Source organism: Pristis pectinata, chromosome 6 (assembly GCF_009764475.1).
Source record: "Pristis pectinata isolate sPriPec2 chromosome 6, sPriPec2.1.pri, whole genome shotgun sequence".
Taxonomy (NCBI): domain Eukaryota; kingdom Metazoa; phylum Chordata; class Chondrichthyes; order Rhinopristiformes; family Pristidae; genus Pristis; species Pristis pectinata.
Window position 1 is genome coordinate 95,264,178 of NC_067410.1, and position 27,643 is coordinate 95,291,820.

The 27,643-nt window shown below is 39.3% G+C and overlaps 1 protein-coding gene across 14 annotated transcripts in view; it reads right to left on the reverse strand.

The window, feature by feature from the left end:
* LOC127571818 (disks large homolog 1-like) overlaps window positions 1-27,643 on the reverse strand; it is a 339,770-nt gene that overhangs the window by 195,575 nt on the left and 116,552 nt on the right. For all 14 annotated transcript variants that reach the window (XM_052018549.1, XM_052018544.1, XM_052018548.1 and 11 more), the window contains one exon: window positions 10,476-10,640. In XM_052018549.1, the coding sequence (XP_051874509.1) occupies window positions 10,476-10,640 (165 nt within the window). The remainder of the gene's footprint in view (window positions 1-10,475; window positions 10,641-27,643) is intronic.

Here is a 27,643-nt window from a genome sequence, read left to right on the forward strand (position 1 = left end):
TCTCCACATGGACACTGCTATTCCCTTACAACAAAGCTCAATAATTGAGTGGGTCTATAATTCTGCTGCCAGGAGAAGGGGACAGGGCAAAGTACTGAGAATTTAAGGATTCCAGTTTTCCAGAATTCAAATTGAGCATGTGCCAGGGTGAATTGCCATTAAATAAAATTTCTAAGATTTCAGTTGCAGGGTTTAAAAAAAAACTCCATTCAAGTACTTCAATCAATTGAGCAGCATTTTCAAACACCAAATTTCAAAGACCTTAACAACTTGAAATAGAATCCAAATATAATGTACTATCATAGACTGTTGCTAATGAATGATAAGATTTCCCCTCCCCTGAGTAGCCCTGGATGGCCAGAAAATGCTCTGATATTACATGGGAACAAAGCCTGATCTCACAAAAGAAATTCTCTTTTGTTAAATCTATGTTTTGTTCTATTGGCCTCAAACTACTGTCAGAAACTGGTTGAAACCAGAAAAATAACACTTCGAAAAGGCAGTTCTCAGTCACCCCAATCCAGATTATGTGGCAAAAGTAACAAAAAGGCTAATTGCATTCATCATTAAGTAAAACAAATTCTGGCATAGCACACCGATATCAAGCAGCTTCTGAGCTCTTTACCCTTGTACATTATGTCAGCACTTCCCCCAAGAGACTCAGCAGAAAGTTAGAGGCTTTCAAATACAAGTGAATTTTTACCTGTATGCTAAGTATTACTCTCAAATAATCCGGTGGCACCAAGTCTCATAGTTTCAGATTTGAATTGCTGCATATTTAAAATACTCTTATTTCTCACTCAACCTATATTTTACCCATTTTGCTTCTTCACAATTTGGCATCAAGCTGAATATTCTAACTTGCACTTTCCAGTTTATATTGCTTCACTGAGGATTCTTCAATCAAACTGGTTGAAAAGTCAGTGCGGCTTGCCTTTTTACACAGGTTCCAGAGACGAAGATGGCGCCCACTACTTCAGGCACCATAGTGATAGGCGGCTGCTCAAAAGCCCAGGTCAAGTTTGTGTTGTCAACTGCAGGGGAAATGAATAACAAATTCCAGACTGCTAAATCCAGGCCAATGTCTTTATAACCCTTATTTTTAAAAAAATCACTCCTACAAAAATATGTGCATTGATCAAATTTAGATTTGGATGATATTGTCATCTCCCACAGTTAAATATCCTGCCAATTGCAAATGCTCAGACATGGAAAACAGATGTTCCTTGAAGCCACCGCACCTGCAGAAACACACTATGATTTCATAGGCAAGATTACTTTTGCCACAAACTGTATGTGATAGAAAACAAGCGAGACGCCACAACAGGCTATAGTACTACAGACCATTGATTTGCCATAGTTTTCAGTCTTACTTTCAACTTTGAAAGTTGGATTATCTTCAGTTCAGTTGCAGGTCCCACAACAAGTCATCCTTCACATTCTCAGTCAAAGTCTATGCATGAACAGTCTTTGCACACAATCATGCAATATTCCTCAACAAGTCACACCTTTCAGGAAGTGAATTAAATACTTAAAAAAAACATTGGGGTTGACAGGAAGAGAGACATTATTAAGAAATATGGCAAGAACCAAGCTTTATAATCGTTAAGTGACATCCATAGCAAGCAATTTACTGATTCATGACCTTAGAAAAGAGTGCTCCATGAACGCAAGTAGAAAACAATTCAGTGCAACACAAATAAAACTATCTTATTTCACACAAGTTTATTTCCTGGGTTTGCCTTTCATCTGCAGGAAGCCACAATTTACATTAACCTCAAGTGGCATATCTTGGTTATTCAGTCAATATAAAAATCTACAATCTGTTTAAATGTGCATTAATGATTCATTTCCTGTGCTATCATCCACTATCTTTAGGATGTGAGCCATCACAGTCTTTATTGCCCATCCTTAATTAACTTAATGAGATTCGGTAGCGGGGAGGGAATCAGGCAATTTGAAGAAAAAAAATGGGAGGGTTTAAAATGGACCTGCCAATCAGAATTTTACACCATTCACCACAGGCAAAAATCTACGTCATTAGTTGGCACTAAATGTCACATACAACCCACATCACGTAGTGGACTGATTCAATTCTCTGAAGATCTGAGGAGAAGCATAGCTGGATATTAACAATAATCTTGCAGTTTTTGTAGTCATACTTTCTAGTGCATGACAAAATAACTAGATTAAATTGAGTTGAGATTTGAACCTACTCTGTGTTAGTCCAGTAACATAATCACTGAGAAATTACATTCACTACTGTTGGTAAATGGTTAGGAAGGCAAATAGAATGTTGGCCTTTGCAAAAGAATTTGGATTTACAAGAGTAAAGATATCTTACTGCAATCATATAGGGCCTTGGTGAGATTGCATCTGGAGTATCTGCATAGTTTTGGTTGCCTTACCTAAAAAAGGATTTACGTCCATAAAAAGTTTAGATAAACGAGAGATCTTATTGAAACTTACAAACTCTTACTGAACTTGACAAGCTGGATGCAGGGAAGATGTTTCACCTGCACAGGCTAGAATTAGAGGTCAGTCTCAGAAGGTTTAGTCCATTTAGGACTGCGATGAGAATTTTTTTGACTGCAAGGGTGCAAAACTTCTGGAATTTTTTTTATCATCTTGGTGGCTCAGTTATTGCAGAGATTGATAGATTTCTGGATATTAAGGGGATATGGGGAAGTGATCAACCATAATCTAACTAAATGGTCGAGCAGATTTGATGGGCCTGATGGTCCACTCCTACTCTGGTTTCTAATGTTCTTGCATCCTCACTATAGAGCAACAGCATGTCATTTCACTGATAATCTACACCTGAAAGGCCTGGTTAGAATGGACACGGAGAGGATGTTTACGTTAGTGAGAGAGTCTTGGATCTGAGGGCACAGCCTCAAAATAAAGGGGCATCCCTTTAAAACTGAGATGAAGAGGAATTTCTTCAGCCAGAGGGTGGTGAATCTGTGAAATTAGTTACTACGAAGGGCTGTGAAGGCCAAGCCATTAGGTGTATTTAAGGCAGAGATTGGTAGGTTCTTGATTGGTAAGAAGGTTAAGGATTACAGGGAGAAGGCAGGAGAATGAGGTTGAGAGAAAACAAAAATCAGCCATGATTGAATGGCAAAGCAGACTCGATGGGCTGAATGGCCTAATACTGCTCTGATATTTTATGGTCTTATGTCCTTGAGCCACTTGGTCTTAGTTCAACATTCTTTCTTGCTCCCCACACTCCTTACTATAACACTTCTGCTCAAGCAATAAATTATCCTTTAAAACTAAACCCATTTCAACAACTGCTTCAAAAATTCCACATTTCAACCAACTTCTGTACAATTAACCCGTTCCACTCCCAACCCCTGAACTTTGATCCTCTGTCTGATGAGTTTAATTTCTAACCTCTCATTCCACTCCAACTTGCCATTGAAAATAACCTCACACTGTTTACTTGTACCTCAGCCATCATAAAGCTTTCCACTATGTTACACTTTAACCTACTCAGCTCCAGAAACGAAACAACCCAACTTCTAAGATCTCCTCCAAAAATGTAATATTCCATCTTCTTTAACATTCCTCTGAAGTCATAACTCTTTCAATCCCTTTCAAGACATTCCTTAAGGGCATTTCAATGCAGTATTCCAACTACATATTTTATGCATCTGATTTAGGCTGTTTATGCTGTTTTCTATTTGCACTGTTCCCTTTAGTTATCTTCATGTACGTACACTGTCCCTTCGCTCCTATGCACTACACACTATTTACGATGGTATTATTTAAAAGTGCATTTCCTTAGCAGATTATTAATTCCATCTCCTTTTTTACATTAAGCAGCATGCATGTGCTCATTTTCACTCAAACTGTCACAAAATCTGCCATAACTTGATAACGTTAGTGCCTTCATCAAATTTTAATATTGTTTTTCTTATTCACAAGCCCTGATCATTTATGTTTGTGGTTATGCATGTAGTCCCTGAGAAACAAACAGACTTTTTATTCCAATAAACTTTCATTTCAAATCCACTTTGCTTTGCCATCATAATAAGCACATTATGGATAATTTCATGAGTTACCAAAAAACACCAAAAATTTTCCATGAAAAACCTTTTTAAAAACCTGTTTGAAGAATCTTCACTAAATTTTGTCTTCTTCAAAAACAGATCAAGCAGAACCAATCGTTTACAAATTTGTGTTAAATTGGCATCAATTGACTCATACGTTTAAATGCTTAACTTTAGCCAGTATTATAGATTCAAGCCATTTACAACAATCAGAAAACAAATTGGCTGATAACTTCCTGATTTGTTCCAGTGTCAATCTTAAACTGCCATCACTTTTGCCATTCTCTAATTGGTCCATAATTTTTCTTTCCACAGAAGTTTGGAAAACTATAGGCAGGGTGTATACTGGTGTTACGAACCAGCAACAAAAGAAATACACCGAGTCATGTATCAGTGTCAAAAAACTACTTTATTAATAACTACTTATGATAATAAGAAAAATAAAAGTAAAAATGTTAGAGTGTGAGAAGTAAAAATGTTAAATCTTAAACATTAACCCCAAACTAAACTCATAGCGTGTGTGTGGCAAATTCCCAAACTCCAAGTCCAGGAATAATTCTCTTCAAAGTTCAGTTCAGCAAGCCGTAAGGTGAAACGTGAGCAAAGGCTTCTTCAACAACCACCGTTAACTGAAGATAAGACGTAGATGTAGAGAGAGAAAACAGATTACAAAATCCAAATGTTCCACGATGGAACCCATACGACACCTCAGTGTCTACTCAGCAGTGACTACTCCACCACATCTGCCTCACCCCGAAAGGCACTTGAATCGTGGCCGTCCACACAAATACCTGCTTCCTTCTACAGGTCAGCAACAAAGTGAACGCCACTGCTTTGTTCCGAAGTATCCGCCACCCCGAAAAGCATCCGAGATGTGGCCGTCCACACAATTACCTGTTTCCCTCCACAGGTTAACGACAAAGTGGACTCCACCAGATTACTCCAATAATCCATATGTGGATTTTAGTGACAGACACAGTTACTTCTTTTCATCCATCGATAGAGACTAGCAGGCTGATGTCTCCCTCTCTCTCTTCTCTGACTGACACCAACTGACTGCTTTAGAAACGTCATTACGTCCTTTATCTTCTGTTGTCGTCAGCATGCCACACACACACACACACACACACACACACACACACACACACTATGCTCTATCTTAAAGGGACATTCACCAATAGTAACTTAGTTTGTAACACTGGGTTTTTCTTTCATTCAAGATTCTCAGATCAAATAGGTTTTAATGAACTATACCTCTGGTTTTGGGCATGACTTTTTTCCCCCTAATATTTACAACCATGTCCTAACTTATCTTGTGTCAAGTTTAATTCACTCAATGACCTTTAAAACTGCCAGTGTCAAATAGTGACAAGAAGATCAAACTACCTCAAGCATAAGCAATGATTTGTTTTATATCCTCGTGTTCAAGTTAATCTCAGGTATTTCATTTTGGTTAGACACTATTGGTATTTTCTTATTTTTACGATAACATACGAATTTACTCAAGAGTCTGTCTCCCTATTAAAAGTTACACCTTCTTTACATAAAAAACAATCAGATGAACTTTACTATGTGCTTTATAGAACTAAAGATGGGGACAAAGTAGTCATGTTATGGTAAATAACATTCACAACCAAAGCAACTAGGGCAATCTTTTGAATCCTTTTGACAGAGACAAAGCTCCTTCAGGAAAACTCTTGATATGACAATCAAGTGGAAAATATAATGTATTTGTTTGTGAAATTCCATGGACCAAAATTTAAATATTTATTAATACTTCTAATTTATTTGACGTATGTTAACTTTGAAGACTGTCAAACTTGAATGCCAGAGAATCAGGTTTAATATCGCCAACTTTTATTGTGAAATTTGTTGTTTTGTAGCAGCAGTACAGTGCAAGACATAAAGACATAAAAATTACCATAAATTACAAAAATAAATAAATAGTGCAAAAAAGCAATAACGAGGCAGCCTTGTTGATCATAAACAGCAGACAAGATAGCTGGTTTACTAACAAAGCTACATCAAAATTTTAAGGAAGTTTCCCCAAAGAAAAGCATTTCATAGATCTGCTTTTATTTACAAAAAAGTGTCAATCATTTTTCTATTAGGAAGCTTTCCTATAAATAATGCTCCAGTCATACAATTGTTAGCTGTAGCATGATGCAAGATTTCACAAGAGAACTAATTATGCTAATACAAGAGGAATACCCAAAACGTGAGCACAAAAAAAACAATTTAATATAGATTTTAATAATCATATTGATAAATCAGCTCATTTGTTTTTATTGCTTATGAATTTTAATCTTTTCATAATGAGGTGATAAGATGTCAAAAAAGTTTGCTACCATCAACAAGCAGCACATAACACTGATTAATATCAGGAGGATCCTGGTCTTGCTGTTTTATTCTCAAATTGTATAGCAAATAATTCTGTACTGGTTTAAGCTAACATTAACTCTGATCACTGACAGCAGCAGGATATCAATTACATGGTGTAAGAGAGTCTAATATGGGAGCTAACAAGTATTGATTCAACTTGCACAGCAAAACAGACTAGAAATAAAATTCAATAGCAAGCAGATCTCAGAGATACAAGACCAGTTCATCATATGCACGTTCACACATCGAGTCACAGATCTGTACAATGTAGAAATGGGCCTTTCGGCCCACCAAGTTCATACTGACCTTTATGCCCATATACACGAATCCCATATGCCTGCACTAGATCTGTATCCTTCTATGCCTTGCCTATTTAAGTGCTTGTCTAAATGCCTTGTAAATTCAGCAATTGTATCCAACTTCACCACCTCCTCTTTGCGTTCCAGACATCAACCACACTAAAAAAAAAATTTTTCCTCAAATCCCCTTTAAAACTCCTTCCTCTCACCTCATTACCTATGCCCTCTTGTTTTTGATATCTTTACCATGGGAAAAAGATTATGACTCTCTACCGTATCTATGCCTCTTATAATTTTATATACCTCTAGGACATCACCCTAAAGCATCCATCACCCCAAGGTAAACAATCCCTGCCCACCTAACCTCTCTCCATAACTAAAGTCCTCCCAACCAGCAACATCCTAGTGAATCTTCTCTTACTCTCTCCAGCAGAAACACATCCTTCCAAATAGTGTGACAATTAGAACTACACTAAATACTCCAATTGTATCTAACCAGTGTTTTGTAAATTTGCAACATAACATCCCAACTTTTACATTCTATACCCTAAACTCCGAAGGCAAGCATGCTATGTACCTTCTTCACCACCCTATCGACCCATGCTGCTATTTTCAGGGAACCATGGACTTAAACCCCAAAGTCTTTCTGTTCATCAACATTCGTTAGTGCCTTACCACTGACTGTATATGTCCTACCTTATTTGACTTCCCAAAATGCATCACCTGGCACTCGTCGGGATTAAATTCCATCTGCCAATGCTGTGCCCAACTTTCCATATGATCTATATCCTACTGTAGGATATAGAAAAGCGGTTTCAACTTTTTTTTTAAAAAAAATGTCCCACAAAGGCCTTGGGAAATACCCACACCAGTCAGTAGTCCTCTGTTAAAAGGAACTACAATAATCTTGCATGCAAGATAATCTACAATAGTTCCACTGCACCTCCAGGATCCTTGGTACACATCAACAAAACAGGAATGTGCTCAAGTTTCCAATAGGCCATTAAAAGGCAATTTTATTTTACTTGGGTAAAATTTCTGCAGCTCCCTTCAATTGCAAAGATGCAACTCGAATCAATGACACACAAGTTCTCCAGCATTCGTGTTGATGACACACTGAAGCTTTGTCTGCCGAGCTCCTTTACAAAACTTTCCATTGATGCTCTATTTGATGAACAACTGTGGTGGCAACATTTACTTAACTTCTGGAACAAATTGGAGGTTTGTTGCTCAAAACAAGAATCCTGGTTCATTCAAAATTTCTTCTGGAAGGTCATGCAATTAACTCTTGACATTTGATACAGGTTGGTCAACTTCAACAGAAGTTGTCAACTTCTTTCCATTAGCAAGGCAACGAGAAACAGCACATGCCAAAAGTTGCTTTGTGACTTAATTTATATAAAAAAAAGTTATTCCATTCAGGCTGGTGAAAACATAATTAATTATGCTTAGGAAAAAACCTCAGCAGTCACATTAAGATTTCTGACTTGTCACAGGAGATTGTAATATAAAGCAAGTTAAAAAAAAATTGTCAAGATAAATTTAGGTCTAAAGCAATTACATTCCCAGGACAGAATATACACAGCAAACTTGAATTTGCATCAGCATTTAAGAATTTTAAATTATCACCAGGTATCATCCACGATGACTGAACTATGGATCATATTGTCATTCAAATTTGCTTATGACACCATTTATGGAAAAAAAATATACAAATCCATTTGCAAAGCAAAAACAAATTAGGCATAACACAATGAAAGTCCCCATATTCAAATAAAGCTGTGCAAAAGGTACTATGTACAAAATGTGCACAAGCAAGCAAATTACAAATTTTAATTAAATGTATTTTTCAAGCATTTACAAATATAATGTAATTCAGAGAATGTAATTTTTTGCTTTTTAATATTAAGGTTCAATTAGAGGATAATCTTGTACCTACATAGCATTGGTCAATATCAAATCCTACTAGATTATCTTGAGCAATTTGACACAATGATGGCTGTTCAACTTGTGCAAAAGTTATATGGTGAATCGAACAATGTAGCATAATCCTCAGCGACAAATTAGCCAACATTCATTATCACATTCATTATAGACAATAAACTGCAAGTGCTGTAATCTGGAGCAAAATATAAACTGCTGGAAGAACTCAATTTAGAGCCAGATTCTCTTCCTTATCTGTCTCTATCTATCAGCAACAAGCCACTGTCTCCCGACTTCACACCTCCCCTCCCCACCTGGTTCCACCAATCGCTTGCTAGGCCTTGCCTCACCCCTCCCTCTCATCTCTTTATACCAGCTATTTCCCCTCTACATTCTCAGTCCTGATGCAGGGTCTTGACCCAAAATGTTGGCCATCCCTCCGCCTCCACAGATGCTGCCTGTCCTCCAGCAGTTTTTTTGCATGGCATTCATTGTTACAGATTAACAATGTCAATATCTGCATCTGTAGCATGATCTGGGAACAAATGTACTTGCAGTAAACACACCACACCTTGCAGCTCAAGATCGGACCCAGAATTTTAAACCATCATGAATCACCGTTCAATAGTTAGATTGGATACCTCAGATCAGAAGTAGAAGAGACATAGATGGACCAACGATCAAGTAGCACTTAACTAGTCAGAAACCAAAATTGGCAGAGGCAGTCATCTGTTATGCAAAATGATGCATTAAACAGAAAGAAGGGGAGGATGGGGAAAATGCATCATGAATAACATGCCCTACTAGTTCTTGTCTTCAATCTTCAACACAGGAAACCGCTGAAAGCTTGTGTCCAAACATTAAAATATTCAAATCAACATCTTTGAGTTTGTGATGCTTGGAGCAGGCATCCCATGTAATATTAATTTCCAAAGACTCAAGGGGCTGTCAAAACAGATGTTAGAAAAGTGAATTTATAAAAAGAGGATTCAATGCCTCAATCTTGAAAGGAACATGCAAAGGAACTTCCATGAATCTCAATCAAGGATTCAAAATTGCTTTGATCTGCAACCCAGTGAGCTGCAAACCATAACTTATTAACTGTCTTGAAGATTAAAAACTGGTTGGTTAACTCTAGATATACTTGCAATACAGGGATGCTTAAGGTAAACTGTTTCAAAAAGACTCTCCCATCTCTGGCAAAAATTTTTAAAGCTAGCCTCTTACACAACTTCCTTCATCACATTGACACTATTTAATAATCTTGAAACTTACACTGCAAATAACTTGAGAGATAACCAAACCTCAAGGTGCTCAAATCTCAGATTTTATTTCATCGTTCTCTAATTTTGTGGCAATACCAAATGTAATGGCAAAATTTTGCTTTGCAAAACCAAACAAGTGACTCTCCCACCCTGGACAGAAACCTCTCCATCAATTGCAGAATTCTGAATATACAAGGCTCCTGTTCTCTTGCCTCAAGAAAACTGGCAGACTATGAAAATTCCATAATTTCATTACTATAGCACGATGTGCATTTCCGCAGCGCCAGTATTTTCAATGTTACTTTTAGGGCTCAGGTTCAAAAAACCTTTAAGAAGACATTAAAAATTCATTGTGGAGGTGGTAATCTAACAACAGTCTCCTAGTTAGAGCATAAATGCACACCATTTCATTAAAAATTCAATTGTCAACTCAACATACTATTTTGCTATAAAGCTAAAGAACGTTAGTCTGTTAATTGGGTGTTACATATCAGATAACTTCCATAAATAAGTGCTATGTTGCTTGATTGCAGAATTGAGCCTCTTACCTTCATTGGAGATATATGTGACTGAGAAACAAAACCATGAATGTTCTCGATCTGAGAGAGGTTCTTCTCTGACACATGTACAAGTTCCGGGCCCTTCATGTCATTGCTAATCTGCGGAGAACTGTGTTCTTGTGGAGATGCATCGTCATCTTGATAACGATACTTCTGTAAAAACAGAAGAAACATGGGACATTGACTATATGTTGGATGAATTTGAAATTTTTCCATTATCTTTGTTAAAAGCAAAATTAATATCTAGATCATGTATATACTCTTCCAGTTCACAAAATAGATGTTTAACTTAACATTCAATGGAACTATTTTACAAAATACAATTTTCCCAAGTAAATGAGGGAAATTTTTAATTAGGTTGCAAATCACTCAAGTTCTGATGAAAGTTACATGATATGTGAATATACATACATATACATACATAATATGTGAACTTCTCCTCTCTCCTAATGTGAATAATGATTATATTGTTTTTATTAAAGTTTTAATGATTTCAGTCATAATCTCTTCATAAACACCAACACAATTCTTGAAGTGGCCACTCCAATATATGCACAAGTTCGAGCTCCCTTTTTAGTGCAACCATATGACCAGCTATATACTAGCACTTTTACAGGGAAAACCAAAAACAATTAATAAACACATATCAAATAGAAGGTACTGACAAGCTGCAGGTATGGATATGCTGACATGCTCCAATTTTAACACGAAGTTCTTACATACAAGCACTTTACTCAAATTCCATCGCCATTCAGTAACCAAGGAAAAACAAGCAAAACATTAATAAACTCTTTCACATCTTACTACTTTACAAAGAGTACAAAAAGCAGAGTACATTGATACATAGAATGAAGCAGGAGAATAATAATAAATGGTGTTCTGTATTCCCTTGATTTACAAATGTGCACTTTAATGCCATGGCTTCTGAGATACATCTTTGGTTCACAAAGCTATTTTTTCACAGCAACAAATACCATTCTCCCTGCATTGGAATATACTGCAGTGAAATACCTATAATGCATTTCCCCTAGCCTTCCAATTTATGAATCTTTGCTAAATGAAATGCTTTCCAGGAATGCATCTCTTTCATAAATCAAAGAATAAAGGTGGGAAAAATTAAACAATTTGTGCCTGCATGCACTCACCAGCACAAGAAAGGCAACTCTCCATCAACCAAGAGAAACAGAAGGTGCCTCTTGGGAAAATTAGATTTTCATTTTAAACTTACACTGCAGGTCCACACTAGCAGCTCCTCTCAAGACAGCTCGATATCTTTAGCTGGATATTTCAGGTATGAACAGCATCAAAATGAGGCATTTACTTCTACTCCCAATTACATAACTACTTTCATTATAAATTATTCACAGGGCTAAATTCAAAATTATAAGGTCTACAAGTTACTTAATGGAAAAAGAATGATACAATAACTCAAGGACAATTAAACAATATTAAGCCTTAGTAGAAAGGATAAAAAGTAAAAGCCAAAGAGAAGGTGAAATGGGCCAATTAGAGGATAACCACAGATGGTATTAGAGGTTTTAACAATAGCTCTTCATGTGTCACATGATTCAAATCTAGAAGTGTTTTGGTTCCTTGCTCAATGTAACGATTAGAAAGTTAATCCAGGCAGTCTCAGTCCAATTTAGAATTACTGTCTTTTCAAACAAAGCAATCCACAATACAACACAAAACATTAAACCAATGACGTGGAAAACAAACCCTGCAGATTCTGGAAACACGACAAAAACAGAAAATGCTGGAAGTATGCAGGAGACCAAGCAGCAACTGTGGAAGGAGAAACAGTGTTTATGTTTCAAGTCAAAGACTCTTCAGTAGTACTTTAGAACACTGAATGGGATGTGTCTGGTGGTGGAACCTTGAAGATCACCAATGATAACATTCCAAAAAGATTTCCCCTTCACGACATTCTGGCCAGGTCTACCATCGAAAACAAGCACTCCATTTTCCACAGCACTTTCCCATGCAACCAATTAAATGCAACAGCTGGTCTTTTACCTTCCACCATCTAGTGACCACCAGGGACCCATAAAGTCATTTCAGATGAAGCAATGATTCGCTTGCACCCCTTCCAATCCAGTGTATTGTGTTTGGTGCATACACTGTGGTCTCCCCTACAATAGATAAACACTTAGTAGGCACTTTCTTCAGCCTGCAGGAATGAGTCCAAGCTTCTAGTTGCTTGTCACTTTAATTTGCCATCTCACTCCCATTCTGACCTTTCTGCTTGTGGCCTCCTGTATTGTTCCAACAAGGCCCAATGTGAGTTTGAACAGCATCCCATCTTACATCTGAGCACCCTGCAACCTTCCGGTTTCAATATCAAATTCAACAACTTCGGGTAACTCCCTTTCTGTTTATTATCAGAAATGGCCAGTTCTGCTGCTGTAAAATCAACTCAGATTTTCTCTCTTCAGGCACTAACTTATTTCCAACATTCTCCTTTGGTTTCAGTTCTCTACCACTGCCCTGACCTGCATTTAGCAGCTTTATTTTCCCCTTTACTTTTTTTTCCTCTTTCAAATTACCCTCACCAATCAACCAGATGGCTTCAGCATATGAAAACCCTGCCCTATCAGAGATATTTCCTTTGTCCTGTTCATCCACACACTCACCCCCCCACCCTCCCTGTAATTTAAAATCAACTTGCTTTCTAACTTTTCCAGTTCTAACAAGGGGACTTTGACCCAAAACATTAACTCTTTCCACAGATGCTACTTGACCTGCTGAATGTTCCCAGCGTTTCCTGATTTTTTAAAAAATTAAACTGATGACTTCAAAACTACAAGGATCACAAGTGCACAAAATAGGAGCGGGCTGGTGAGAACTGCTGTTAATAAAGGCACACTGAGGAATTTGAAGTCTGCAACTACTTGGCATCCTGGTAATGTTGGCCATGGGGACAAAGAATGGGCCAATATTTCAAACAGCACAAATACACTTTGCATTTGGCACATAATCAAAGGCTTGGAGATCTTTCAGTTCCTTAGCTTTGTGAACATAGCGATTGCAGAATAATAATGCAATAGCAAAACAGAATCACAACAAAGCAAACAAGAATATGCTTCCTTTCACAATCCTTGAAAGGATCCTCTCCCAAAGGTTGTCTGTGAGCACCACTTATTTCTTGTGCACTCTGCAGATAGCAATTTATTCCCCATCTACACGAGAGGGTGAAGGAAGAAGTTGCATTTATATGAAGCTCTTAATGTAGAAAAAGAACTTCAAAAAGGAATCATATTACTGCATCACATTGCAGCAAAACCTGTCTAATTCAGTACTAGCCATGACCAATGGATTCAAGTTTGAACACACAAATTAAAAGCAGGCCAATTGGCCCTTCAAGTCCAATCCTCCATTTACTGACACCATTCTAATTGCAACCTCAACTCCCTGGTAACAAGCCACCCAGCTGATTATTAATAATCTGTCTCCACCTTAAAAATAAGACCCTACGAGGAATAGAATTCTACCCTCAAAAAAATTTCACCTGATCCCCATCTAAAATGAGCAACTACTTAAGACCCCAAGTCCTAGATTCTCCAACAGGAGGAAATATTTTCTCCATATCCACCGTGCCAAGATCTCTCAGAATTTTACAGTTCAATCAAGTAACCTCACACTTCTCAAAGCCCAACCCATCCAACCTTTCCTTGTAAGGACCACCGTTCCAGACATTAGTCTTCTTAAGCTCCTCTGAATTTTTTCAATATATTTACATCCTCCTTAAGGAGACCAACACCATACAGAGATGCCCTGTATAATTTAGCAAAACCACCCTATTTTTGCAGTGGAAAGGCACAATGGTATTGGTATTGGTTTATTATTGTCACTTGCACCGAAGTTCAGTAAAAAGTTGTCTTGCATACCGATCGTACAGGTCAATTCATTACACAGTGCAGTTACATTGAGTTAGTACAGAGTCCATTGATGTAGTACAGGTAAAAACCAAAATAGTACAGATTAAAGTGTCACAGCTACAGAGAAAGTGCAGTACAATAACGTGCAAGGTCACAACAAGGTAGATCATGAAGTCATAGTCCATCTCATTGTGTAAGGGAACCGTTCAATAGTCTTATCACAGTAGCCAATGCCTCTCAGTGCCAAAGACCCAGGTTCAGTCCTGACCTCTGGTGTTGTCTGCATTGAGTTTGCACATTCTTCCTGTGGCCTTGGCACCAATCTCCTGCACAAACCCCTATCCAAGTTTCATTAATATTTAAAAATCTATCATGAATATACTAAGTGACTAAGCTTCCACAGTTCAATTGGGTAGCAAAATCCAAAGTGTCACTTCTAAAGGGTAAAGAAATTACTTCTCTGTCCTGGAAGACAAACCTCAGTCTGTGACCCCTGAATCTAGACACCACAGCCATGGTAGACATCAACTACTCATCTACCTAGTCAAGTCTTAAAACTTTAAAACTTGAAACTTTATTGAAAATTTATATTGCAGGGTAACAGGCCCTTCTGGCCCAATGCGTCCGTGCCGCCCACTTAAACCCATGTTAACCTACCCATACATCTTTGGAATGTGGGAGGAAACCCATGCAGTCACGGGGAGAACGTACAAACTCCTTACAGACAGTGACAGGAATTGAACCCCAATCGCTGGCGCTGTAATAGCATCACACTAACTGCCACCAGTGCAAAGTCCCACAAGAACTTTGTATGTTTCAGTTGTGCCCCCCATCCACATTCTTCTGAACTCAGCACAGGCCTAGTCTGATGCATTGTTTCTCATACATCACACCCACCATCCAAAGAATCAATTTGGTGAACCTTTGTTAAACTCCCTCTTGTGCAAAATTTTCCCTTTCTTGCAGAGACAGACTAGACATAGAGTCATTGAGTCATAGAGTACAACAGCAGAGAAACAGGCCCTTTGGCCCATTTAGTCCATACAGCCTGGTTTTCTGCCTAGTCCCATCCAACTGCACCCAGACCATATCCCTCCAAACCTCTCCCATCCATATACTTATCCAAACTTATCAAATGTTACAATTGAACCCACACCTACCATTTCCGCTGGCAGCTCGCTCCACACTCACACCACCCTCTGAGTGAAGTAGTTCCCCCTCAGATTCCCTTAAATATTTCACCTTTCACCCTAAACATGTCCTCCAGTTCTAGTCTCTCCCAACCTGAGGGGAAAAAAAACTTGCATGCATTCACCCTATCCATACCCCTTATAATTTTGTGTACCTCTATGAGATCTGCCCTCATTCTCCTGCGCTCCAGGGAATAAAGTCCTAACTATTCAACCTTTCCCTATAACTCAGGTTCTCAAGTACCAGCAACATCTTTGGAAATTTTTTCTGCACTCTTTCAAGCTTATTGATATCCTTCCTGTAGGTAGGTGATCAGAACTGCACACAATACTCTAAATTCAGCCTCAAAGTCTTGTACAACTTCAACATCCCAACTCCTGTACTCAATGCCCTGATTTATGAAGGCCAAAGTTCCAAAAGCTCTCTTTACGACCCTTTCTACCTGTGGCGCCACTTTCAAAAAACCATGGATCTGTATTCCCAGGTCCCTTTGTTCTACCGCACACCTCACAGCCTGACCATTCACTGTGTGAGTCTTACCCTGGTTTGTCCTTCCAAAGTGCAACACTACACACTACACACTTGTCTGCATTAAATTCCATCTGCCGTTTTTCAGACCATTTTCCCAGCTGGTCAAGATCACGCTGCAAGCTTCGATAGCCTTCCTCACTGTCCACTACACCCCCAATCTTGGTGTCATCCACAAATTTGCTGATCCAGTTTACCACATTATAATCTAAATCATTAATATAAATGATAAGCAACACCAATCCCTGTGGCACACCACTAGTCACAGGCCTCCAGTCAGAGAGACAATGATCTACTACCACTCTCTGGCTTCTCTCGCTAAGCCAATTTTGAATTCAATTGGCTACTTCATCCTGTATGCCAAGTGACTTAACCTTCTGGACCAGCCTCCCATGCGGGACTTTGCCAAAGGCCTTGCTAAAGTCCATATAGACAATGTCCACCGCCTTCCTTTGACCAACTTTCCTGGTAACCTCCTCGAAAAACTCCACAAGATTCGTTAGACATGACCTACCGTGCACAAAGCCATGTTGACTATCCCTAATCAGGCCCTGTATATCCAAGTACTTATATATCCTGTCCCTCAGAATACCTTCCAATAATTTACCCACGACTGATGTCAGGCTCACTGGCCTATAATTTCCCAGATTCTTAGAACCTTCCTTGAACAATGGAACAACATTAGCTATCCTCCAGTCCTCCGGCACCTCACCCGTGGCTAAGGACGTTTTAAATATCTCTGCCAGGGCCCCTGCAATTTCTACACTAGCCTCCCACAAGATCCAAGGGGACACTTTGTCAGCCCCTGGGATTTGCCCACTTTCACTTGCGTCAAGACAGCCAGTACCACCTCTTATATAATCCAGATATGTCCACGACCTCGCTATTCATTTGCCTCAGTTCTATTGTCCCTGTGTCCGTGTCTAGAGTAAATATGGATCCAAAAAATTCATTTAAGATCTCCCCCATTTCTTTTGGCTCCATGCATAAATGACCACGCTGATCTTCAAGAGGACCAATTTTGTCCCTTGCTACCCTTTTGCTCTTAATACAGCTATAGAAACCCTTGAGATTCTCTTTCACCCTGTCTGCCAGAGCAACCTTACGTCCTCTTTTTGCCCCCCTGATTTCTCTCAAGTGTTCACTTACATTTCTTATACTCCCCAAGCGCCTCATTTGATCCTAACTGCCTATACCTGATATGTGCCACCTTCTTTTTCTCTACCAGGGCCTCAATATCCCTCGATAACCAAGGTTCCCTCAACCTGCTCGCCTTGCCTTTTATTCAAACAGGAAGATACAGTTTCTGTACTCTCAATATTTCACTTTTAAAAGCCTCCCACTTACCAAGCATCTCTTTGCCTGATAATAGCCTATCCCAATCCACACCTGCCAGATCCCTTCTGATCCACACCTGCCAGATCCCTTCTGATGCCATCAAACTTGGCCTTATTGTAATTTAGAATCTCAACCTGAGGACCAGACCTATCCTTATCTATAATTATCTTGAAACTAATGGAATTATGATCACATAATCCAAAGTGTTCCCCTACACACACTTCTGTCACCTGCCGTCTTGTTCCGTAAGAGGAGATCCAGTATCGTACTCTCTCTAGTTGGGACCTCTACGTATTGATTAAGAAAACTTTCCTGAACATATTTGACAAACTCTATCCCATCCAATCCCTTTATAGTATGGGAGTCCCAGTCAATATGTGGAAAGTTAAAATCACCTACTATCACTATCTTATTTTTCTTGCAACCCTCTGCTAGCTCTCTACAAATTTGTTCCTCTAAATCCCACTGACTATTGGGAGGTCTATAATATAGTCCCATTAATGTGGTCATCCCTTTTTTATTCTTCAGTTCCACCCATATTGCCTCAGGAGACGAGCCCTCCAGTATGTCCTCTCTTAGCACTGCTGTGACATTTTCCCTGATGAGTAATGCCACCCCTCCCCCTTTAATACCTCCCTCCTTATCATGTCTAATATAGAGATATGATTACTGTATTTTTCTGTTTTATATATAGAGATATTAGATAATGTCTAGTATCTCTACCCGTACACTATTCCAGATGCTGTCTCACCAGGGCTCTATATATTAGAGCAAGATACCCACTCGTGCACTAAAATACTTGCAATAAAAGCCAACACGATATTTGCCTTCTAAACAGCTTGCTAAACCTTCAGTGATTTATGTACAAGGACATCCAGGTCCCTCTGATCAACTAGAAAAATACTCTACTTTTTCTCCCAGAGGATGACCTCAAACTTCTCCATGTTATATTCCATCAGCCATGTCCTTCTCCATTCACAACCTTGATATCATTAATAGTCTTGGACATATTATACTTGATCTCTTCATTCAAATAATTAACAAAGATTGTGAACAGTTGAGACCCCAGCACAAATCTCTGCAGCACCCCCACTAGTCACAGCCTCCCAAACTGAAGATGAATTGTTTGATCTCATTTTCAGAATGTTTTTGATTAAGGTCCCACATAGGTCAGCCAACAAGGTTACAGCACAAGGAACTGGTGGCAATACACTGCTTATAGATGAAGAACTGGCAAGCACACAGAAAGCAAAGAACAGAAATAAGCAGGCCTTTCTTGGGTTGGCAACCTGTATCTTGTGGGTACGGCAGGGATAATTGCTTGTGCACAAGCTTTTCACAACAATTTGGTTTCTTGGATCAAATATCATATTTCCAAGTTTGCTGATGCTACCAAAATAGATAGGATTGCTAGTAGAGAACAGGATATAAAGAGGCTTCAAGGCAATGTAAATGAGCTAAGCAACTGGGCAACAACACGGCAGGGAGAATGAAAATTCATTAGATTGGTTCCTTGGATGGCAGGTTTGATATGAGGAGTGCCAGTACATCTGGCCCAGATTCTCCAGAAGAATGAGAGGTGATCTCATTGAAACTTAAAATTCCTATAGTCATTGACAGGGAGGACATCTCCTCCAACCCAGGAATCAGAGTCTCAGAATAAGGGTACGCCAATTAGGATGAAGAAGAAAGATGTCTTCACAGAGGGTGCTGAATCTTTGGCACTCCCTACCACAAAAGGGTCATGGAGGCAGATTTCATTCAAAATAGAGGATAGATTTCTAGATTTTGAGGGGATTGAAGAGATTTTGGAAGTGTGGGAAAATGACATTAAAGTTCATGATCTGACATAGTCTTGATGAATGGCAGCAAACTCCAAGAGTCAGTAAGCTAGTTCTTATGTTTACAAGTCTAGAGAAGTTCAGTCTGTTTTAATGTTATTTGCTACTTTCCCTATCAAGACCGTGGTCCTCCTCTAATTAATTCCAAATCTTTTCCAATCCCCAGGCATGCTGCTTTTTCTATTACAGCAACGTTTTAAGACTTTTCCTTTGTGCCGATGCCTTCCCTAATCTCTCAACAGCCATGGCTAGACTACAAGTGTGGAACGAGCTGCCAGCAGAGGTGGTAGATGCGGGTTCAATTGTAACATGAGAAGTTTGAATAGGTGCATGCATGGGAGGGGTTTGGAGGGATATGGTCCGGGTGCAAGTAGATGGGACTAGGCCGGAGATCAGGTCGGCATGGACTAGGTGAGCCAAAGGGCCTGTTTCTGTGCTGTAGTACTCTATAACTATTTTTCCTTTATCGTCTAGGAAACAGGATATAACTTGCAAACTTGGCATTAATTATTTAAAGCAAACCATTGCTGGTTTACCGTCATACCCATTTCCCAATCTACTATAGCCAACTGATAAATTCAAAGTCTGCTTTATTCAGATTTATCATTCTCATTTCAGACTGAACTATAAACATTTTTAATCTTTATATAAAAAGCATGATTGCTGTTCTCCAAAAGCCCCTTCACTACCAGATCCACAATTAACTCTTCCATCACTGAACTGGATTTAAAATAGGCTAATCCCTCCTTGGTTCCAAAACACACCATCCAGAGAACAATCGTTTATGTACTCCATAAATTCACCCTCCACACTATTACTGCCAATTTAGTTTGCCCAGACCCCGTAATTGTTGTTTACCCTTGCTTCTATGCAACTCTTATTTCCTCATTTATACAATACATTAAATTCCCATTCCAGTTCGGGGCCAACAGAACACCACCAATTTCCAAACCTATCTACCACTTGCTGCTTCTAAACTCCACCCAAAAAAGATTCTACTTGGTTTTATGAGCTAGAATCCTTCCCTTTATCCCATTATTTAAGATGAGAACCAACCAACCTTTTCCATTTTGTGTCTCTAAAAGTATTCCATAATATTTAGTTCTCATCCTTGAGCAACACCCCATAAGACTGACTGTTAAATCATATTGATTTATTTCTACTTGTGCTATTAATTCATTACAAATGCTCCATGCATTCAGACAAACAAAACTTTCAGTTTTGTCTTTGTACCAATATTTTGCTACTTCGACTAACTGGAGGAATGCTCATATGCACTGCCTCTATCCAATATTGTTATCCTGCACTATCATTTTATCTTTTTAACTTGTAAATTTCTCATCAGAATCCAACTCCCTCACCGCCCAACCCCAAGTATTAAAGCCCTAGTCATCCAATTTGCTAGGACACCAATCGCAGCCTAATTCATTCAAAGCTCATCCCGACTGAACAGCTTCCTCTTCATGAATCAAAACTCATTTCTCAAAACAATCTGAGCCACACTTTCAATTTTCTGATCTTATTGATCCAACGCTGAGATGCACACATCTCGTGTAGTAATCCAAAAATTAATTCAGCAGATGCTCCTACGTCATTGGTTCCTGCATTGACCACAAATGGATCCTTCTGTTTCCAATGCAAGTTCCTCTTCAGCACCAAGGTGATGCCTTTAACCCTGGATCTAGGCAGACAACACAACCTTTGGGGCTTGTGTTTCAGGTTACAGAATATAGCATCCTTAACTATTTTCTCCCTTGCTTTTCACTCCATTACTTGAAATGGCCCCTAGATCACAGTCCCAAGGTCATATTGCTCATCCACCTGGCAGTCTCTCCTCTCACCCACATGGGCTGCAAGAACCTCAGAACTGTTGGACAAGGTTCTGCACTACTACCTTCCATATCCCTGTCCCTGTCTCACTCAGTCACATCCCCATGATTCTTGGCCGACCAATTTTACAGCACTGAATCTAAAAGGGTATGACTGCCTCCCAGTTAGCTTTCCTCCCTCCTTACTGATGCACTACAGTGTCCAAACATCTGATTCCTGCTCATCAATTAAGAGCCAAAAGTTCCTTGAGTTGCAATATTTTTATTAGCTTCTAAGTACTTCAGCTGCAAAATGTCTGCCCTGCCAGTTTTCATTTAATTTACTTATGCATTTCTGTCACTCTTACCTAAACTCACCCCTTTAAAGTCCTCACTCTGTGGACACTGCATTCAGAGGGCAATGTGCTAAAAATGAACTATGTATTCAGTCAGCACCTCAATTTTACATTCTCAGGTATCAGCTCCTTTGTCATGACTTCAATTAACCATTTCCAGCCAATTGAAAAAAACTCCCTTTCATCCTCTATATTCTTAACATTTTAAGTGACTGCATCTTCCTTGAGCATTCACAACAGTTTGCTTACTTCTCACCAACAGGTTTGATCCCTGTGGATTAAAGCTAACCTGCACACAGAACATGCCTCCAATCCATTTAGTTTTCTCCCATTCCAGTTAAGTACAGAAGCTCACGCAAAAGATCAGGTCAAGCGAACAGAATGCTGCAATGTTTAAACCAAAAATAGCATCATATTCCATCAGCCGAAATTGAAACAATGCTGAATCAACTCGCAGACAAAATTTGTATTTTTTACTCTTTGACGTCAAATGCATTCATTTCCTTCCTGCCATATGCTTGAGGTTAAACACCAACAACACAAAATGAGGTCACATCATCATCTCGACAGGCAACACTGCTCATCTCACTTCACAGCATTTTACATTCTGAAACACATTGAGAGGTAATCAATGAATTACAGTTCACCAAGGTGCTTTACTGTTTGGATCATTTTTCAAAATCAAACATAATTAAGGAATTTAATTCACTAAATATCCCTTCAACTTTTTAATTTAACCTGTACAGCACTCATATGGAGAAACTAGCTTCGATTTAGTTAGTTTGACACAATAAGGGAAATTAGCTCAAAAATTTTGATGCAAGGTGGCAAATAGAACACTTGGCCTCATGCTCCCCAAATCAGTTCTTTGATGTCAGATTTAAAAATCTAACTAGTAATTCAATTTGTAATTAGATTATAGAGTCATAGAGGTATAGAGTCACATAGCACGGAAACAGACCCTTCGGCCCAACTCATCCATGCCGACCAAGATGCCCAACTCATCCATGCCTCTACGGGGCGCTAGTGAGGCCTCATTTGGAATACTGTGCGCAGTTTTGGGCCCCGCATCTTAGGAAGGATGTGCTGACGTTGGAGAGGGTTCAGAGGAGATTTACGAGAATGATTCCGGGAATGAAAGGGCTTAAGTATGATGAGCGTTTGTCGGCTCTTGGACTGTACTCGCTGGAGTACAGAAGGATGAGAGGGGACCTCGTAGCGACATTTAAAATGTTGACAGGTAAGGATAGAGTAGATGTGGCTAGGCTGTTTCCCTTGGTGGGCGTGTCCAGGACCAGAGGGCACAATCTTAGAATTAGAGGGTACAGTTTCAAGACAGAGATGAGGAGAAGTTTCTTTACCCAGAGGGTGGTGAAATTGTGGAACTCCTTGCCACGCACAGCAGTGGAGGCCAGATCAGTGGGGGTATTCAAGGAGGAGATAGACAGATATCTAAATAGTCAGGGTATCAAGGGATATGGGGATAAGGCTGGCAAATGGGATTAGAATAGTTTTTTTTTTCTCTCTCTTTTTTTCCCACCCCATTTCTTTTTCCCTTTTCCTTGGAGCAGACTCGATGGGCCGAATGGCCTGCTTCTGCTCCCTTATCTTGTGATCTTGTGATCTAATCCCATTTGCCTGCATTTGGCCCATATCCCTCTAAATCTTTTCTATCCAGGCACCTGTCCAAATGTCATTTAAACATTGTAAATATACCCACCCGTACAGCTTCCTCTAGCACATTGTTCCATATACCCACCACCCTCTGTGTGAAAAGGTTGCTCGTCAGGTCCCTTTTAAATTTTTCCCCTCTCACTTTCAATCTCCATCTCCAGTTTTAGACTCTAGTTTTATGCTTCAAATCTGAAGTGTGGGAAATCATTGCTGCAGCACTAACCACTGATGACCTGAAAATATCACAAGTGATCACTGAATATTTTTTTTATTCATGAACAGGTAGAGGATTCACTGGCAAGACCAGTATGTTTTACAACAGGATACCATCAAGTGTATGTCGACTCGCAGAGCAATCCTATCAACAGCATCCCCCTACTTATTCTCTCACATGCCAATTAATTACCCCTAATTCTCCTACCATCCACCTATACTAGGGGAAATTTACAGCAGTCAATCAACCTGCCAACAAGCACGACCTTAGAATGTATGAGGTAGTTGGAACACCAGAGGGAAACCACATTGCCATAGGAAAGATGTGCAAACTCCACATAGCACCGAAGGTCAGGATCAAGCTTGGGCTGCTGGAGATGTGAGACAACAGCATGTACTTGCTATGCCATTCATTGTACCAGCCCTGTCTTCAAGGTGGTGATCAGAAGCCACTTTCTTAAACCACTGCAGTCCTTCTGAAGAAACTCCTATCCTGCTGTTGGAGGGAAAGCTTCAGAATTTAGATGGCAATACGTTTCCAAATAAGCATCATGTGTGACTTTAGAGGAACCTGGAGGTGATGCAAGCAGATTTTGTCCTGAATGATAGAGGTCCAGGGGCCACAGGTCAGGAGAGGCAAGTAATATTAATGCATTCGCTTGCAAGTACACAACAGATCCACTGTGGTCTGAGGAGTTAATGCTTAGTGCTAATTAAGCACTCCAACTTGTGCATCGTCGAGGCAGCAGTGTGATGCAGCAGGTATTGGTGCTGTCTCACTGCTCGAAGCAACCCAGATTCCATTCTCTTAGGTGCTGCCTGCATGGGATTTGCTTATTCTCTGTGACCGTGTGGATTACCACCACCCCCCCCCCCCCACCCCACTCCCTGAGGCTCCAGTTTTCTCCCAGATCCCAAAGATGTGCTGGTGGTTGCAAATACTTTGAGCATTGCAAGGATGCGCTGCCTCTGACAGGCTTTCATAACCACTATATATACTTGGCAGGTTCAGCTGGATTTCTGGCCAATGGTGACCTCCAGGATACTAATGGTGGTTGATTTAGCAATGGTAATGCCATGAACACAAAATGGTCAGATATTCATGATTGAGTTGGTCATTGCCTGGCATTGACTGTTACTTGCCACTTATCAGTCAATGCCTAAATGTTGCCTAGTCCTTGCTGCTTGTTGGAATGGACTATTTAGTTTTCTCAAGGCATACATTGCGCAATTCGCAAACATCCACACTTCTGACCTTACAATAGAAGCATGGTCATCAACTAAAACCAGGAAAGATGATTCAACCTAGGACAAACGTGTAGAGAAAATCTTGCTGCTATATCCTGTGGCTGATGGATCTACAACAACCAGAAATAGTCTTCCAATCAGTGTTTTCTTCCCCTCTCGCTACCCACTGAACAGATGAAGGGTCTTGACCCAAAACATCGACTGTCCATTTCCCTCTACAGATGCTGCTTGACCCGCGTAGTTCCTCCAGCATTTTTATTTTTGCGTTACTTGGTAGTTGTCTTAAGTCTTCAAATCATTAGGATAAAGTAGTAATCAATCAAAACAAGCTAGTCAAAATTCTGCAGCACCAAAGTAGTATAAAGATGAAATCTATACTCAGAAAAAGCTTGAGGAGATACCAAACAAGGTTGGCATTTAAACCCAAATCCTCCAACCTGCAGCATGGAAGAGATTTAAATATTAAAGCAAAATAAAACCTAACTGGTCACAATATTGAAAGTTACAAGACAGTAAAAATCAATTTACATGCAATTCATGTGCATTAACATTGATACAGCAATCTAACAAGTGGTGTACAAAAGCATCAGCATGCTAGTCATGGTTTTCTTATCCACAACCATCAACAGTGTCAAGCATTCCACCAAGGCATAAATTTTCATCTGTATTGATTTCCATGTCACGTTAAAATGCTTTTGTCCACACTCTTCACAAAATTCTTATTGAATAGTGAGATTACCTAACATAAAGGACAGACTTGATAGAATTCAAAGGACAGAAATACACCAGACAAGGGGAGCGGAAAGATGAAAATTGCTCAAAACAATGGTGCTTATAGCATTTAGCAATCCCTCTAAAACGAATACTGACATTTTCTCAATGCAAATAGATGCTCTTAAACAAAAAAAAACTCATTCCCATTTATAACTGGTATACACAACTTGGACAACAGATCCTACTCACATTAATTTTCACTAAGTTCCCTTTTTTTTTTACATTTCTTTTATGATTTACAAAACAGCAGGAGCAGGCCAGAAAGCCCTCCACTTCCAGCATTCAAAGGATTATAAATTTGTACTTCAATTCACTTTTCTGCCCCAAACTCAAATCTTTGTATTCCCTTATTATTTAAAGTCTTACATATACTGAACAAACCTTCATTCTGGACACAGCATTGTAAAGATTCAGGAACTTTTAAGGAAAGGCATCTCATCTCAGTGCTGAATGTCAAAACTATGACATCTTTTATAGATATTTATTCCCTTCAATATGAGCATCACTGGCAATATTAGCAGCATTAGTTGTCCATCCTTCAACTGCCCTTGAACAGAGTGGCTTGCTATGTCATTGCAGAAGTCACTTAATAGTCAACCACATTGTCGTGTATTGATACACAGCTCAGACCACACAAGTGTGGCAGATCCCTTCCCCAAAAAGAAATTGCTGAACCAGACAGCCTTGTAAAAATCCAAAAAAACTACAAACACTTGAAAATCTGAAATAAAAATGTTAAAATGATAACTGTTTCTCTTTCCACAGACACTGTTTTGTAATTATTTTAGTATAGTCTTGTAATGTCGTGGTCACGATCACTGATGTTGGATATACATTCCAAATTCATTAACTGGAATTTCCTGTGGCAAAAAGGGGATCTGAACTAAATTCTCCAGATTATTAGAAAAGGCATCAGGGTTATTGGTTCTGCAACATTAAGTACATTGAAAGAGCACCACACATAGCCCTTTTCACAGCAACTCTGGTTATTCCATTTGGATAATTCCCATTGCAAATATCAACCTTCTTAATAGTAGGACAAATGAGTAATTGGGCAGTTTCATTTGTTTTACGTTATCCCAGCAAAGTGGCATTTTGAACCACTGTGGCAAGAGGCACATTATGAACCATCAAGGTCATCAGCACAAAGGATATTCAGTGATATTCTCACTGAACTGAAGTGTTCTGACACAAGGTCATCAACCTAAAGCATTAATTCTCTCCCCAGTGATACTGTGTGACTTGAGTATTTTCTATTTGTGTTTTATGTCAGATTTCCACTATCTGCAGGATTCTATTTTTTAGATTGCTCAACCTAATCCCACCGCTCTTCCAGCAATGCACACCTTAAAGCTCTGATACTGTGCATTACGGCCAACGAAAACCCCATCTACTGATTAGGGCGAACAAAAGCCCCTTAGAATCTTTGAAGAAATGTTTTTCCAAAATCCTGGCCAACAGTCATTCCTCCACAAACATCATCAAAACACAGGTCATTTATCTCTGCCATTTCAAGTACCCTGTTGAATGCATACTGAAGAATGGCGATATTTGAGGTAATTTCATTCTGCGGATTTGAACAACACTTAATAAATGCGAGGGAATCTAAACCTTCCAATTTCTAATCAGAACATTTGAGATTCTAAGCTATAATGCTGAATTATAAGGTACCAAAGTTAATAGCACTGAAAGAAACATGCATTCATGGAATGCCTTAGAACTATCACAGGATGCTCAGAGATAGATTTCACAACCAACTGGTTTCTGAAATATTATTGGCTTTCACTTGACTAACAGTAATGTGCATACAGCATACAAATGGGAAAAGCGTAAAGGGAGGTTTATATACGGGACGTGGATGTCACAGACAAGGCCAACATTTATTGCCAGTCTTCATTTGTCTGCGAAGGTGGTGGCGAGCTGCCTTCTTGAACGACTGCAGACCTTCTGAAGGTTTCCCAACAACAACATAATAGTTACTTATAGCAAACTGCATTACCAGTGGTCATCAAGTGAAAGGCCTAGCAGTAAGGGGCTTAGTAAAATGAAAAGGTAGGAGGGTGGGGATAGAAGAGATATATCCATGTCTGATTAATTTCAAAAGCAAGTTGAAGGTACTTTTGTCTTTACAACAGACCAAAGCTAAAGACTATATGCCATGACAATTCTGGAGGAGAAAAGCACAGACAAACACGCAACATGATAGGCAAAGTTTATTCCATCCTTCCACCGCTCCCCACCCCCCCCAAAACATTCTGCTTGCAAGATAAAGTCACTGCAAATTTTCTAGTTGCAGCACAGCTTAGT